At 42.1% G+C, this 16641-nt stretch overlaps 1 protein-coding gene across 2 annotated transcripts in view; it reads right to left on the bottom strand.

Moving 5' to 3' along the window:
• Window positions 1-11594: 11594 nt before the first annotated feature.
• The window catches only part of TOLLIP (toll interacting protein), a 46234-nt gene continuing 41187 nt past the window's right edge, over window positions 11595-16641 (bottom strand). For both annotated transcript variants that reach the window (XM_034770319.1, XM_034770320.1), the window contains one exon: window positions 11595-15360. In XM_034770319.1, the coding sequence (XP_034626210.1) occupies window positions 15146-15360 (215 nt within the window). In that variant the 3' untranslated portion in view covers window positions 11595-15145. The remainder of the gene's footprint in view (window positions 15361-16641) is intronic.

Genomic DNA, 16641 nt, shown 5'->3' with positions numbered 1-16641 from the left:
GTCACCTCCAGGATCAGAGGGTCCTGTGGCACCTTTGAGACTAACACCTTTCTGTTAGTCTCAAAGGTGCCACAGGACCCTCTGTTGCTTTTTACAGATTCAGACTAACACGGCTACCCCTCTGATACTCCAGGATCAGGTGGCAGCTGAAGAGGGGTTTTGAGGATCTAAATTTTGAATTCAGGTACTTACATCCCTTTGTGACTAACCCTGACTCATGAACTGCAAGAAGCCCTTTCTTTGGGCTATGGGATGTAGTCAAGCTACTACATTTTTATAAGAATTTTGCAGGTCTGGCCTAATGGTACACCAGCATGCAAGAGACTGGCTCAGCTTCTGACACCAAGAAGGTCTGCAAGCATTATAGAAAGCAAACAAAATGCTTACTTCACATACCACTCAGTGCTGGCTCCTTTAGACTAATTCAGTTCTTATTGTGGAAAGCTGCGCAAAAAGTTTCAAGTTTGAGGACATATATTAAATTAGGAAATATAAGGATTCTCACAGCTCTGAAACAGACCCCCAGAAAATTCCCCCTTGGATTTGTGGGGTGGGACTGGAGAAAAATAGTAAAGAAACAAAGGAAATAAGGTGAAGGCTTCTTTGGCAATGTGTCCACTAAGGAATTAAGTCAACTTAAGTTACATCAACGATCATAAACCGCTGTAATTACATCGCTTGTGCATGTTCACATGATCCTCCTTGTATCGGCAGAGCAAGGCCACAGTTGGTGCTCTACCGCCGACAGAGCAGTGCGCTGTGGGTAGCTATACCTCTGTGGAAATCTCCACCTTCTCCCGCTAGGAGGTCTGGGAATGGATCACAGTGCATCACAGGGGGCGGGATCACCGCCCCATGATGCATTTTTCTCCACCCCATAATTCAAAGGGCTTCAGACTATGTTTCACACCGTTTTTCAGCTGCCCTCATAAACTTTGCACCCGCCATCTCTGACTGAAAGCATGGATCCTGCACTGCTCACCAGTCTTGTAATAAGCATTATGAACACAACACAGCTGATCCTTTAGTATTTCATGAGTTGTGAATCTAAACAGAAATGCATGGTACCTGACCTGCTGAGTGCCATGGAAAGAAAATTCAAGACTGATGTTGGCATTCACAGAGCAGCTGCACATGGTGGAACATCGGTATTGGGCTCAGGAAACAAGAACTGAGTGGTGGGATCGGATTGATGAGCAACAGCTGCAGAACTTTCATATGGGCAAAGTCACCTTCCTTGAACTCTGTGCGGAGCTCACCTCCACCCTGTGGCACAAGGACACCAAAATGAGAGCTACCCTAATGGTGGGAAAGAATTTGGAGATTGCTGTGTGGCAGCTGGCAACTCCAGACTGCGACTGGTCAGTCACAAATTCGTTTGGAGTAATGCAAGCGTGGAGGGCCATTAATCGCCTCCTACTTTGAAGGACTGTGACTCTGGGCAATGTGCAGGAAGTACTGGATGGCTTTGCATCAATAGGATTTCCTAACTGCGGCATGGCCATAGATGGCACACATAGCCCAATTTTGGCCCCAGACCATCTTGCAGCAGAGTACATCAACAGAATGGGCTGCTTCTCTATGGTGTTGCAGGTGTTGGTGGATCACCGGGGTCGTTTCGCTGACACCAATGCCGAGTAGTCAGGGAAGATAAATGGTGCCTGCATCTTCAGGAACACTGGCCTGTATAGAAATCTGCATGAAGGGACTTCCTTTCCAGACCAAAAGATTGCAATAGGGGATGTTGAAATGCCCATAGTGATCCTGGGAGACCCAGCCAATCCCGTACTCCCGAGGCTCATGAAGCCCTACACCAGAAACCTTGACAGCAACATTTCTTACAAGGGACATGAGAGTGAGACGCACTCACCAAAGTGAGGATCTCACAGCTGCGTGTAAGTCCAGCTGTCATTATAGAAAACGTCCCTGGGGTGGCATGCAAGGGGGACTGTGAGAGGTCGGGAACATGAGAGGAATGAAGAGCTGCATGTGCAGGCTAGATACCTTGTGATCCTTACCCCAGAAGCAAACATTTGAAATATACAGGTATAGAGCCAATACTCATAACTTCAAATACAAACATGATACATGGATACAAATAGCATAATCGTATTCAGCAAATCATAACCTTTCCATAGACATCTTACATGCCACATTTTGTACAAGATTTGTTGCAATTATATAATAGTGGTTGCAACAATGTTCTGTATGGTCATATTTTAATCAGATAGCATCACAGCAGCAGCAAAGCAAAATGAGTACTTACTGGAGCTCCTCTCTCCTGTTTCAGGCATGCCAGAGCAGGAGTGATGGGACTGGCTAGACTCCTCCGGAGTCAAAAAGCGGTCCTGGCTCGCCACACCACGTCACGCCACCAGATGAGCCTGTTGCCTGTCACACATCCTCCTTCAACTCGACCTCCTCATCCACCACTTCGTCTTCAGGGATGACTCCACTGGCCGCTGCCTCCAGTCCCCCCGAAGTATCCACGAGACTCTTGGCGGTGGAGGATAGCATGCAGCTCCTTGTAAAAGCAGCATGTTTTCAGCACCGCACCAAAATGACGGTTGCTTCCTTTGCCTTCTAGTACACCTGCCTCAGCACCTTGATCTTAGCATGGCTCTCCTGCGTGTCCCTTTTGTACCCCTTTTTATCCATGCCATGAGCAACTTGCTCATAGGTCTCAAAATTCCTACAGCTGGATTGGAGCTGCGACTGCACAGCCTCCTCTCCTCAGAGTCCCAGTAACTCTGGTGTACTCGCGGCAGGAGGGCGTTTGCTGAGGAAAGCCAGCATGGTCAGCTGGGAAGATATGATGTGAGCTGTCCATGCTGACCAAACAGGAAGTGGAATTTCAAAAATTCCTGGGGCTTTAAAGGGGCAGAGGCGCATGCCTGTGTACCTGGCTGCAGGGCAGCAGAGTAAAAACTGTTTGCCAGAGCACTCATGACGGGCATTGAGGGACACCTCCTGGAGGCCGCTTAGGGTGACATAAGCAAGTACACTCTCTACACAGACATTTTGTCACTATCTTTGTTGTAAAAGGCTCTATGCTGCTTGTCAAGGTGGTTTTATTATGTCGGCATAGCAGGAGAGTTAAATCGGCGGGAGAAGCATTGTTGGAGCACACCTCCACTGTTTTGTTGATGAAACCTGACTTTTGTCGATAAAACTGTGTAGTGTAGTAGGGTTACCATCCGTCCGTATTTCCCCAGACATGTCCGGCTTTTGTCTCTCTAAATAGCCGTCCGGGAGTAATTGGCAACAAGGTTAAAATGTCCGGGGTTTTTTTCTCCCTCCCTTCCATGCAGAGTGCGGCTGCTGATTGGGCGGCCAATTGAGGTCTCACCAGTGCCTTGTATAACGGTTGTATAACCCATTGGCTTCCAGGAGACCAGAACTGCACACAGTATTCCAAATGAGGTCTCACCAGTGCTTTGTATAACGGTTGTATAACCCATTGGCTTCCAGCAGCCAGAGCCCTCCCCTGCTCCCCCCTCCCTCTGTCTGCAGCCCTGTGTAACACACAAACCGACCCACCGGGCAGTGTGTTTTGCCTACACGTGGAGCCAGAATGGTAAGGGGAGTCGGGGGGGGGGCAATCAGGGAACGGGGGAGTGTTGGATGGGTCCCCGGCCTCCACCTGCCACCTCCCTCCACGCATTCCCCCCCCCCGTGGACCCTCCCTCCCTGCCTGCCTCTCCCTTGCCTGCTTGTACTGCCAGAGCCAGCAGCAACTGCTGTCTGCTGCCCCCGGGTCCTAGCATCCCACATCCACTAATGGGAAGACAGGCTGCCCTTACCCTGCCCATCCACCCTAGCCCTGAGCCTCTCCAACGCCCCAAACCCATCAGCCAGAGCCCTCATCCCCCCACACCCTAATCCTCTGCTCCATCCCTGAGCCCCCTCCTGCATCATGAACCCCTCACCTCAGACCCACAGCCCTCACCCCTGCATCCCCTCCTATCTCCAAACTCCCTCCCCCTTCCCACACCCCCCCTCCTGCCCTCAAACTCCCTCCCAAAGCCTGCATCCCTCACCCCCTCCTGCCCCCCCACCTCTTGCCCCAGCCCAGAGCCTGCACCCAGCACCCAAACTCTATCCCAGAGCCTGCACCCCTCCTGCACCCTAATCCCCAGCCCAGGACCTGCACCCCAGACCTCCTCCCAGAGCCCTAGGCAGGTGGAGGGGGGGTTCTGGGCACCACCAAAATTTCTACAACCCTGCCACCCATGCGAGTGGATAAGGGTCAGGGCAGTCAGGGGACAGGTAGAGTCCTAGGGGGGGCAGTTAGGGTGGGGGGTTCTCAGCAGGGGGCAGTCAGGGGACAAGAAGCAGGGGGGTTGGGGTTCTGAGGGAGGCAATCAGGAGGTGGGAGGCAGTGGATGGGGCAGGGCAGGGGCAGGGGCAGGGCAGGGCTTCCCCTCCCCAGTGTCCTCATTTTTGATTGTGGAAATATGGCAACCCTATAGTGTAGAAAAGGTCTTAAAGAGGCATGGCCAAGTGGCCTGAGTATGCAACTTGGAGCCATGAACTCCTCTGCACTAATATTAGCTCTGATAGCACCTTTGGCTTTGGACAAATCAAATCTTAAGTTTCTGCCTCTAAAAATAGGATAATATGTACTTACTGTGATGCTGTTAGACAATTCCAACAAATCTTATACAAAGTGTGTCATGTAAGATATCAATGGAAAAGTTACAATCAAATATGATTATCTTGTTAGTACGCATGCATCACCTTTGTATCTAAAGTTATGAATATTGACTATGTACCAGTATTTCAAATGTGTTTGCTCCTAGGGTAACACCCACAAGGTAATTTACATGCAGTCTGGCCAGCACATTGTGAATGAACTATTCAATTTGATGGCCCATCAAAGAATACTTCGTTCTCACAATGGGTCATAGAAGAAGCTCCTCTCTCTGCCCAGTGAGCCTTCCTGTCCAGTGGTCCTCAAACTTTTGTACTGGTGACCCCTTTCACATAGCAAACTTCTCAGTGAGACCCTCCTTATAAATTAAAAACACATTTTTGTAAATTTAATACTATTATAAATGCTGGAGGCAAAGCAGGATTTGGGGTGGAGACTGACAGCTCACACGCCCCCATGTAATAAGCTCACAACCCCCTGAAGGATACCAACCCCCCAGTTTGAGAACCCCTGCTGTAGACCCTTTAGCAGGAATATGGGTAATGGCTATTCCTATGAGTCTTCAAAGGATGCAAGGGCATGTGATTTGTTCATGTGACCCTGGACTCTATCTTGCAACTATAATTTCCCACAGCCTAAGACAGAGCAGTCAGGCACATGGGAAAAGGTATAAAAAACCCTGGAAGCATCCCCATTTTGCCTCTTTCCTGCTCTGATCTCTGGACTATGGACTTTACACGAAAAGGAGCATTCCAACCAACGGGCTGAGGACCTTCCAATCTTTTAGAAGTTACCAGACTTTACAAGCCAGCAGTTTATTCCATCACTGCTACAAACCTGATCCAAGAACTTTGCAATGATTGTATGTATATCATTTCTTCGACTATTTTAACTTTTTCCTCTTTTCTCTTACAAATAAAGCTATTAGATACTAAAGGATTGGCAAAAGCGTGATTATTGGGTAAAATCTGAGTTATATATTGACCTGGCTATGTGGCTGATCACTTGGGATTCGAAGGACCCTTTGTTTGATGAAATTGGTTTTCAATAATAGCTTGTGAAGTTAAGTGTCTGGGTGATGCAACAAGGGCTGGGATGCCTAAAGGAGACTGAAGTTTGAAATTCTTGTTAATCAGTGTGGTGAGACAGAAGTTTATTTTTGTTTCTGGCTTAGTCTATCTAATAATAGAATTACCGCCAGTTTGGGGTGAGTCTGCCCTACTTCACAGCAGTTCATCCTGAACCTGGCATCCTAAGTCATGACCCACCGATACACGATGACACCTACTTCACAAGGATAGTGAAGTTTTTTGTTTTTCTGTAAAGCACTAAGCTGGGGTACTATTAAAAGCCAGTAATAAAGAACAAACAGTGGAAGAATGCAAACTGTAACAACAACAAAAACCTGAAGAACCAGAAGACTTGTTAAATTCACACCATATTAACTGTATTTTCTCTGAGGAGATGAATTCCACCTTATCAAGGGACTCTAAGATCTGCACAGCTCCTGTTTCCTGCTGGCCCGCACTGTCCCCAATGTTCCGTATTTCTATCTGGAGTTTCACTGTAAAACAATTTGAAAACAAAACAAATATTTGACAGCGATTGTCCTTTACCTTAAGCAAACGATTTGTGTGTGTACCCTGAAGAGGTAATGCGCTTCAGCTCTGCCATGTAAATACCACTCCTAATTCCCAATCCATAAAGTTGTATCAGCACCAACCTAGAAGACTACAGTGCCTCATGCTGTCAGAGAATGAGCAGACACTATTCCTAGTAATTGAATAATCCATCATGCACTCCCAAAGTAACTGAAGAATAAATCAGTATTGTAAGTCTTGCTTTGCACATTTTATATCTAGTCTGCTTTGTACTTAATCATAGACTTTAAGGTCAGAAGGGACCATTATGATTATCTAGTCTGACCTCCTGCACAATGTAGGCCACAGAATCTCACCTACCCACTCCTGTATCAAACCTATGTCTGAGCCATTTAAGTCCTCAAATCATGGTTTAAAGACTTCAAGGTGCAGAGAATCTTCCAGCAAGTGACCCGTGCCCTATGCTGCAGAGGAAGGCAAAAAAAAAACAAAAAACCCAGAGCCTCTGCCAATCTGCCCTGGAGGAAAATTCCTTCCCAACCCCAAATATGGTGATCAGCTAAACCCTGAGCATGTGGACAAGACTCACCAACCAGACACCCAGGAAAGAATTCTCTGTAGTAACTTAGATCCCACCCTATCTAGTGTCCTATCACAGGCCATTGAGCATATTTACCGCTAATAGTCAAACACCAATTAATTGCCAAAATTAGGCTATCCCATTATACCATCCCTTCCATACACTTATCAAGCTTAGTCTTGAAGCCACATCTATCTTTTGCCCCCACTTCTCCCCTTGGAAGGCTGTTCCAGAACTTCACTCCTCTGATGGTTAGAAACCTTCATCTAATTTCAAGTCTAAACTTCCTGATGGCCAGTTTATATCCATTTGTTCTAGTGTCCACATTGGTACTGAACTTAAATAATTCCTCTCCTTCCCTGGTATTTATCCCTCTGATATATTTATAGAGAGCAATCATATCTCCCCATAGCCTTCTTTTGGTTAGGCTAAACAAGCCAAGCTCTTTGAGTCTCTTTTCATAAGACAGGTTTTCCATTCCTCGGATCATCCTAGTAGCCCTTCTTTGTACCTATTCCAGTTTGAATTCATCCTTTTAAACATGGGAGACCAGAACTGCACACAGTATTCCAGATGAGGTCTCACCAGTGCCTTGTATAACGGTACTAACACCTCCTTATCTCTACTGAAAATACCTTGCCTGATGCATCCCAAGACCACATTAGCTTTTTTTATGGCAATATCACATTGGCTGCTCATAGTCATCCTGTGATCAACCAATACTCTGAGGTCCTTCTCCTACTCTGTTACTTCCAACTGCTGCGTACCCAGCTTATATAATTCTTGTTATTAATCCCTAAATGCATGACCCTGCACTTTTCACTATTAAATTTCATCTTATTCCTATTACTCCAGTTTACAAGGTCATCCAGATCTTCCTGTATGATATCCCAGTCCTTCTCTGTATTGACAATACCTCCGAGCTTTGTGTCATCCACAAACTTTATTAGCACATTCCCACTTTTTGTGCCAAGGTCAGTAATAAAAAGATTAAATAAGATTGGTCCCAAAACCGATCCCTGAGGAACTCCACTAGTAACCTCCCTCCAGCCTGACAGTTCACCTTTCAGTACGACCAGTTGTAGTCTCCCCTTTAACCAGTTCCTTATCCACCTTTCAATTTTCATATTGATCCCCATCTTTTCCAATTTAGCTAATAATTCCCCATGTGGAACTCTATCAAATGCCTTACTGAAATCAAGGTAAATTAGATCCACTGCATTTCCTTTGTCTAGAAAATCGGTTACCTTCTCAAAGAAGGAGATCAGGTTGGTTTGGCATGATCTACCTTTTGTAAAACCATGTTGTATTTTGTCCTAATTACCATTGACCTCAAACTCCTTATTTTCTCCTTCAAAACGTTTTCCAAGACCTTGCATACTACAGATGTCAAACTAACAGGCCTGTAGTTGCCCAGATCACTTTCCCCCACCCCCCTCTTAGATAGGAACTATGTTAGCAATTCATACAACCCCTGAGTTTACAGATTCATTAAAAATTCTTGCTAATGGGCTTGCAATTTCATGTGCCAGTTCCTTTAATATTCTTGGATGAAGATTATCTGGGCCCCCCCGATTTAGTCCCATTAAGCGGTCTAGTTTGGCTTCTACCTCGGATGTGGTAATATCTACCTCCATAACCTCATTCCCATTTGTCATCCCACCATTATCCCTAAGGTCCTCATTAAAGACTGAGGGAAAGTATTTATTTAGATATTGGGTCTTGCCTAGATTATCCTTAACCTCCACTCCATCCTCAGTGTTTAGTGGTCCCACTTCTTTCTTTGTTTTCTTCTTATTTATATGGCTATAGAACTTTTTACTATTGGTTTTAATTCCCTTTGCAAGGTCCAACTCTACATGACTTTTGGCCTCTCTCACTTTATCCCTACATGTTCTGACTTCAATAAGGTAGCTTTCCTTGCTGATCACTCCCATCTTCCACTCCTTGTAGGCTTTCTGCTTTTTCTTAATCACCTCTCTGAGATGCTTGCTCATCCAGCTTGGTTTACAACTCCTGCCTATGAATGTTTTCTCCTTTCTTGGAATGCAGGCTTCTGATAGTTTCTGGAACTTTGACTTGAAGTAATTCCAGGCCTCCTCCATTTTTAGAGCCACAAGTTCTTTGGTCCAATCCACTTCCCTAATTTCCTTAATTTTTTAAAGTTAGCCCTTTTGAAATCAAAAACCCTAGTCACAGATCTATTTTTGTTTATCCTTCCATTTAGTTTAAAGTGAATTAACTCATGATTGCTCAAACCAAAGTGTTCCCTACAACCATTTCTTCTATGAGGTCCTCACTACTCACCAAAACCAAATCTAAAATGGCATCCCCTCTTGTTGGTTCAGCAACTACTTGGTGAAGGAATCCATCAGCTATCGCATCTAGGAAAATCTGAGCCCTATGATTATTACTAGCACTTGTCCTCCAGTCTATATCTGGGAAGTTAAAGTCTCCCATTATCACACAATTCCCATTAGTATTTACTTCATTAAAAACATTAGAAAGGTCTCTATCCATATCCAAATCAGATCCCCGTGGTCTATAGCAAACCCCAAGCACTATCTCACGGGAGGCTCCAGTAGCTTTCTTCCCCAATGTGATTTTTGCCCAGACAGACTCTTTTCCATTCCATCCCTTATTTCTTTACAGTCTACCTCATCATTGATGTACAATGCTACTCCACCACCTTTGCCTTTATTTCTGTCTTTCCTAAACAACACATAGTCTTCAATACTTCAGCTGTGTGCAACAAATTCATTTCCAAATATACATTCCACACTAAGGCTATACATTTAGCCAGTGACAATACTTTTCACACTTCCTTTCCACCTCCTGTTTGTTTTAAATTTTTGATTTGGGTCAAACCAAAAATGAAATTTGGCAAATCAAAAAAAAGTTAAGTGTTTTTGGGTTGGATCAAAACATTTTTATTCTGGGCACTTTAAAAAAAAACAAGGAATAGATTCACAAAATGGGAAAGGGTGGAGAAGAGCTGGTGATATTGGTGCTACTCTCCATATAACTTTTTAGCCCAGTGGTTAGGGCACTCAACTAGGGATGAGAGCACCCCAGGTAGTGTAGAGAAGGGATTTAAACTTGGGTCTCCCACTGGGCTATGAAGCTTTCTCAATCTCTCCTGCTGAAGCTGTCCCACTTCTTATAAATAATCATCAAAGCAGGCACTTGAACTTGGGCCTCCCATATCCTAGGGGAGTCCTCCAATGTCACTCATGTCAATGAATAATCATTTGGCTAGGAAAAATGTGTGAATGAGTCTATAGCCTAGGGGTTAGGTCACTCACATAGGATGTGGGTGGTTCCAGTCCCTGCTCCAATAACTATTCATTTATAAAAAGTCAAACAGCTTCCACAGGAAAGATTGAGAAAGCCCCACATGAGACTAGTCCATAGCCCAGTGGTTAGAGCACTTTCCTGCAATGTGAGAGAGAGAAACTGAAATTCCTTCTCCACATCAGGCAGCAGGGCAACTGAACCTGGGTCACCCACCTGAGTGCCCTAACCACTGCCTCTTAAAGTTATAAAAAGGGCAATACCCCCAGAGTTTTGTTAATATAGTCCTTTGCTTTTGTTAGAAGTGTCCCAAAGTCTAAACCAAAATTTTTGAGTTGGTTAAAATGAAACCTTTTGTTTCAGCCTTTCCAATAGGAAGATCATAATAAACACAGAATTCCAACTCAGGCCATTAAGTGGTCAGAAGTAACTGGAGGGGCTTTAGTCCACACCTCCCTTTATGCTCTTGAGTCAGAGGATGACAGCAGCTGTGCATGCGCAGACCAATGGGCACTACATGCTGCAAATCTCTGGTCTCAGATGCATGCAGGACATGTACCCACATGTGGAATACATAGGGACCAGAACTCAAAAGAACATTTTGATTTTTTGAGGCTGAAATGGGACTGCATTTTTTTGCTGAATAAACTATTCACCAATACAATTTCACCCCACTCTACTTATAAATAAGCTGGTTACTAGCTTACAATACCTTTACATATAATTAGCGATTTTACTAACTGAAAATTGTCAGCTATATTAGAGGACTAATTCTTATGTACAGCTAAAAATAGTTAATAGTTAATATTCAGTTGCCCACTTATTCATTAGCAGGAGACCACTGTTCTCTAACCAGATTTCATTCCATTGAGATGATGGAGCCCATTCTTCTCCTTACATGAGTGTCATTCATACACAGATATAGTTGATTTTTGTTTCAGCTACCTTACAATTATGCAGACTCTACTTCTTCATTCTGGGCAAAATTTCCTTTGGTGTTACAATACTAGATAATATTCTTGGAATAGAACAACATCCAAAATACCAATAAAAACAAAAAACACACCTATTAGTAGATTTGCATTTTCTTTTGGCCACAGCATTGCACTGGAAGCTTATGTTCAGCTGATTTTCCACTATGACTCCAAAACCTTTTTCAGTCACTGCTTCCCATGATGGAGTGCTCCCTCCTGTAAGTCTGTCCTACGTTCTTCATTTCTAGATGTACACATTTTTGTTTATGAATGGTGCATGCAGCCACTGTAGGACATTTTTAAACACTTACTGTACTAACACAGCAGACTGATTGCATCTCTACAAGAATTTAGCTGCAATCTACAATCAAGTAACTGTGGTATTAGAAAATAAAGTGACTCATCAAGTGGAAGAGTGATGTGCATAGAAACCGAACATTGTGCTCGGATGTTTGCAAAATCTTTGAAGTGAAAAATTTCTCACACCATCCTAGATTTGTCTTCATTTTTATTTTGACTGTTGACCCCAGAAACTGAAAGCTGGATTATTTAGTCTGAATGTATACAGGTTAAGAGGTATAGCTTCCCTCAAAGGACTGATTCTTCTATTTTGGTACACATGATACATTTATTAAATTAGATAGAATGAAAAAAAGTCAAAATGTATTTTACAATAAAAGAAAAACATGTGGACACTGGGCCTCAATACAGTGAGAAACAATGCCTCCAGAATGATTACAGCAAAAACATCCTCTGTACAGTATTACATGTCAACCAACACAAGCAGTAATATTTGCAAAGGGAAAACATTTGGTACCTTCAGCACACAAGAACAGCGGTTGAAGAGAAAGTAGCAAGGATCTAGCTAGACAAACATATTCCTATCTTTAGCCAGTGCAGACCCTTGACAGGATTGAAGCTAGTGCAAACAACACTAACTTTTAGCAGATGCCAGTATTACACAGCTGGCTTTGGCTCCAGGCTGTTGTAAGCTGCTGAGTGTGACAGAAGTACGATAAAGACATATTATTCTATTAAATGAAGCATATATGTCACATGCTGCAACAGAACGTGTGATGTATTTAACTGAAAACAAAACCCAGCAAGGTATTGCCTTTCAGTTCTGCATTTCTGGACCCTCAACTGCTAGCTTTAACTATTCCTTGCCAGTTTAAAATCCCTCAGAACTGAAACTGACAAGAAACAGCAAAACAATTGTGTGCGCGCGTGGGGGGGATATCATATATTGAGAAAAACTGAGTAGGCTTGTGATTTCTGTGTTGTTAATTTTAATGACAAAAAATACAGTAGTGCATCTTGGAGGCTTCTTTTTACATGCATAATGCTTGAGCCTCCATTGAATTAAAATCCCCAGGTCAATATTTCTTAATATGAACACAGTATATTTTAATCCCATAGAGTCCAATTTATTGGCCATTCTGCTCCTAAACTACTCACCTTCAATCTATGCAGCTCTCTGCTATACTTCATATAACAAATGCATCTTACAAAAAAGGACTTCCAGTAGGTCTAGGGGTCCCATGGAAAATGTAAGGATCCCCAGAAATTCAATCTAGTTAGTCTAACATTCTCACTTCCTCCTCCTAATTGTTAAGAGCACTCAGAGCTGTTTGTTCTATGCTTACATTTCAGCCATAGCAGAATTAGCAATACAATCTCAGGTGACAGCAAAATTACTTTCCCAGACACAGATCAAACCAAGACTACTTGCTTTAGAAAAATCTGCTACTGTAGACTCTAAGTAACTATATATAAATCTTTATTATACACATTTTCCCTGAATTGTTCTACTCTAGCAATTCATACCATTTGTACTAGTGTTATAGCAAGGGACTCATCCCTACATTTTTCCCAAGAAGTTGAGTGATGATCATCTTTTGCTTTAAGGTGTAGGCTGGCAATGCCACAAGAAGTCGCTGTGTTATGAAGATAAAAACCAGATGCTCAATCTAGTGTTGAGTTTTGTGATTAACATGCGATAACAGAGGTTACGAACAAGAGGAGCAAGGCTAGCTTCTTGATGAAAAGTTGTTTCTAGAGAAGCAAAAGGTAAAGATTTACCTGCATAGCCCATTACAATGCAGAGAGAGACACTGTAGCCTTGAATTCTTAGGGAAATGTAAAACCAGTGGGAGAATGTGAAGACAACTAAATTTTTACAAGATGCAAGTCTGCCAACTCAGACAATGGGGAATTTTTAACATAACTAACAAGTGAGTGTCTGATACATCATGAAAAGAAGTTAAAAAAATCAAGCAATGAAAAAACCAGGACAACTTTGGTATTGTATTTTAAAAACTCTCAACCCCCACACTTAAAGATATTGGGGAAAGCAGTTTATTCGTAAATATTGAAGAATCTTGTGCTTGGGGAAGAAGAAAAAAAGAGGGGAAGGAGAGAGAATAAAGGCTCTTTCCTTATTCCAAACCTGGCTTACTAAAGTTCTCATGAACCACTCTTGAGATCCTGTATTTCAAGTGTACATTCAAACACGAAGAAAATACAAGCTATGGCTATTATAGAAAGTATTGTAAAACAGTTTTAAAAACACCACCAAAAACCAGAAGAGTCACATTGCACATTATTGAAAATAAATTTGTGCATACTACTTAAAGTGCATTGCTTTGCAGTTTTAAAAAAATTAAGAAGCTGCAGAAATTTATCAAACACGTATAATCTGTTCCCTCTCCAAAGGCTCTGCAATTCTATGCTAGAATGTTGCATACACATTAACACAGGCAATGACTGTATGCAATCTCCTTCCCCTTTATGAGGATCTGCCAATTTAGGATATGTCAGATTTTCCATTATCTCACAAGATAATTTTGATATTTGTATGCATATAATTCAATTGAATTAGTTAAGATCAACTGTAACTCAATGAATCATCAAAACAGCTCTTTAAAAACTTTATACCTCCTGAAGATTCTGCAGCTCTTTGCTACTCCTTATTCCAGACTACCAAAAAACCTTTCCTTATTAAAAAGTAATTTTTTCCTCCATGCAAAAAGACAGTTTTGCTGAAAAACAGGAGTGTAGCATGTTTCTTCTTAAAACAAATGCTATACTTAAAAAAAAAAAAAATACCCCCAAAAACGTTCTTATTACAAGATAGCTCCTTAAATAATTAAATGCTTATTTTATACATAATTTTCCAAGTATAAATTCTTTCCTTCTGCATTCATCCTTTGGAATAATCAGGAATGTAGAAGCAAGAAGAGTGCAAGTAACTGCAGGAACACATTAGGGCCCAATCTTGTCCTCTGATGCACAGTGTGTATTGCTGTATATAGAAAACCACTTCCTGCAGATTTTACTAATACAGCAACATCACATGGTAGGATTGAGCCCCCAAATGCCCACCAAACAGATATATATTGCTTTGGTGCCCAATCACGAGGATAGGTGGGTGGGGCTACCTAATTAGAAACACTAAAGACTACAACAAGAAAGCCAGCTTGTTAGTAAATTTAAAACTATGTTAAAGATAGTTGGACTATTCACAGCAATAACTGAACACCACAGGACAAAACAAAGGGCATTGTGTAATCATTTTTTATATCTCTGGCAGAAACAGGTGGCTTACTGAAACAAAAACATTTTATTAAAAGCAGTATGTAAAGAAAAAAAATCCAACTCCCAGAAAACATAACTCTTCCTATCTAACAGAGCAGTAAATCCTGTACTGCATACTGTTAAGAGAGATCATATAAACATGGTCTTGTTTTCAAACAGAGAGAAGGAAGAAAAAAGCAGCATACCCACACACCCCTGAAAGCAATATAGCCACATATGATAAGGCTGGTATTAACAAAAAAGCTTCTGTAGAACATATGTAAAACAAACTGTAGAAGAAAAAGTGAAAAAAATGTGCAAATATCCAAGGAGAAAAAGGGGTACAATCTCTTTTAGACAGAATGCTCACAGGAATGTTAGGAAATTCTTCCTCTAGCTAAATCCCTGGCTTGGCAAGTCAAAATAAAGGTGGCATCAAGAACAGCGACAATGCAGGGCTTGGGGTCTATAACTCTTCTGCAATCTGAAGTAACGAGTTGATAGCTGCATCCTTGTTCCCTCTCTGGGCTTCTAGCACTGAACGAATTACTTCCTTGTCCATATTGGGGAACATGTCTTGGATTGATTTCAGATCCTCTTCATTACACACGTGCTGAGGGTTGACTGGAGGAGGTGGCACTGCCACTGGTACCATGCCTGGGTTACAGACTGCAGGCATTCCTGAAAACAAAAACAGAGGAAATTAAAAATTCCTCCTACATGAATAATAAAATGCTCATTGTTGATCAAACGAAATAGGCACAAAAGGGTATTTATTCTACATATTTCAGAGAAAAGTGTTGACTTAATTTGTAGATGGAAAAAACACTGATATTTGGGAAGTCATCTGACTGTGGCAAACAAGACTTTTCCTATAATTACGTTTTGATACTAGCCACACTATTACCCTCTGCGCAATGTTCCAAAAGTACTCAGTGAATGCAGTGATGGGCTTGGCATAAAGACCTAGACAAATAAGGCAAGCATAGGCAGGCTCTACAGTTTTAGAAAAGGCACCCAGGTACTATGATTTCAGGCTACACAAAAAACATAATAAAAAAAAAAGACAGTGTTCGCACTCTTTTATTAAGTCCTTATGGGTTTATATCATGGTTTGCAGGATCTTTTTGTTACACGTAAAGGCCATATCACTAATGAACTCGATGCAATAAAATTTCATTGTTGAAAACAAAATAAACTAAGGACAAACCCTGATCCTATATGAATAGTCTGATGTCCGAAGTCATGTTTCTTGACAAGGGTAATCAAGAGAGCTCTGATAAAAGGGGATTTCCATGATCATGAGCTCCATTACATCGAAAAAGGAATGCATTAAAGTAACTCATTGTTCCCAAGTAGATTGGGAGCAGATATAAGTGAACAAAAAAAACCCCATGAATTTTGAGGTCATGTCTCTTCTCGCATAAATAGTATCCAATTGTTCAACATGTGACATCAGAGCTATGCTGCAAGATGAGGAATTCTGGTTTTTATTCCCATAGACTGACACTTTCCTTGACCTTACTGTGTTTCCCAGTTTTTAAGGCAGAGGACAGAAACCACTTCAGAGATATTTTATTTTGGAACTTTTGCATTACATTGTTAAGTCACAGTACTATCAAAGTCAAGAAAGAAAAATTTACAGTGTAATATTGTCATAACTATAAAGGGAAGGGTAATAGCTGTCCTGTGTACAGTATTATAAAATCCCTCCTGGCCAGAGACTCCAAAATCCTTTTCCCTGTAAAGGGTTAAGAAGCTCAGGTAACCTGGCTGGCATCTGACCTAAAGGACCAATAAGGGGACAAGATACTTTCAAATCTTGGGGTGGGGGAAGGCTTTTGTTTGTGTTCTTTGTTTGGGAGTGTGTTCGTTCTCGGGACTGAGAGGGACTAGACATCAATCCAGGTTCTCCACAACTTTCTAAACAAGTCTCTCCTATTTCAAACTTGTAAGTAAATA

The sequence above is a fragment of the Trachemys scripta genome, chromosome 4 (assembly GCF_013100865.1).
Source record: "Trachemys scripta elegans isolate TJP31775 chromosome 4, CAS_Tse_1.0, whole genome shotgun sequence".
In the NCBI taxonomy this organism is placed as follows: Eukaryota; Metazoa; Chordata; order Testudines; family Emydidae; genus Trachemys; species Trachemys scripta.
This window is presented reverse-complemented; position numbering and strand designations above follow the sequence as displayed.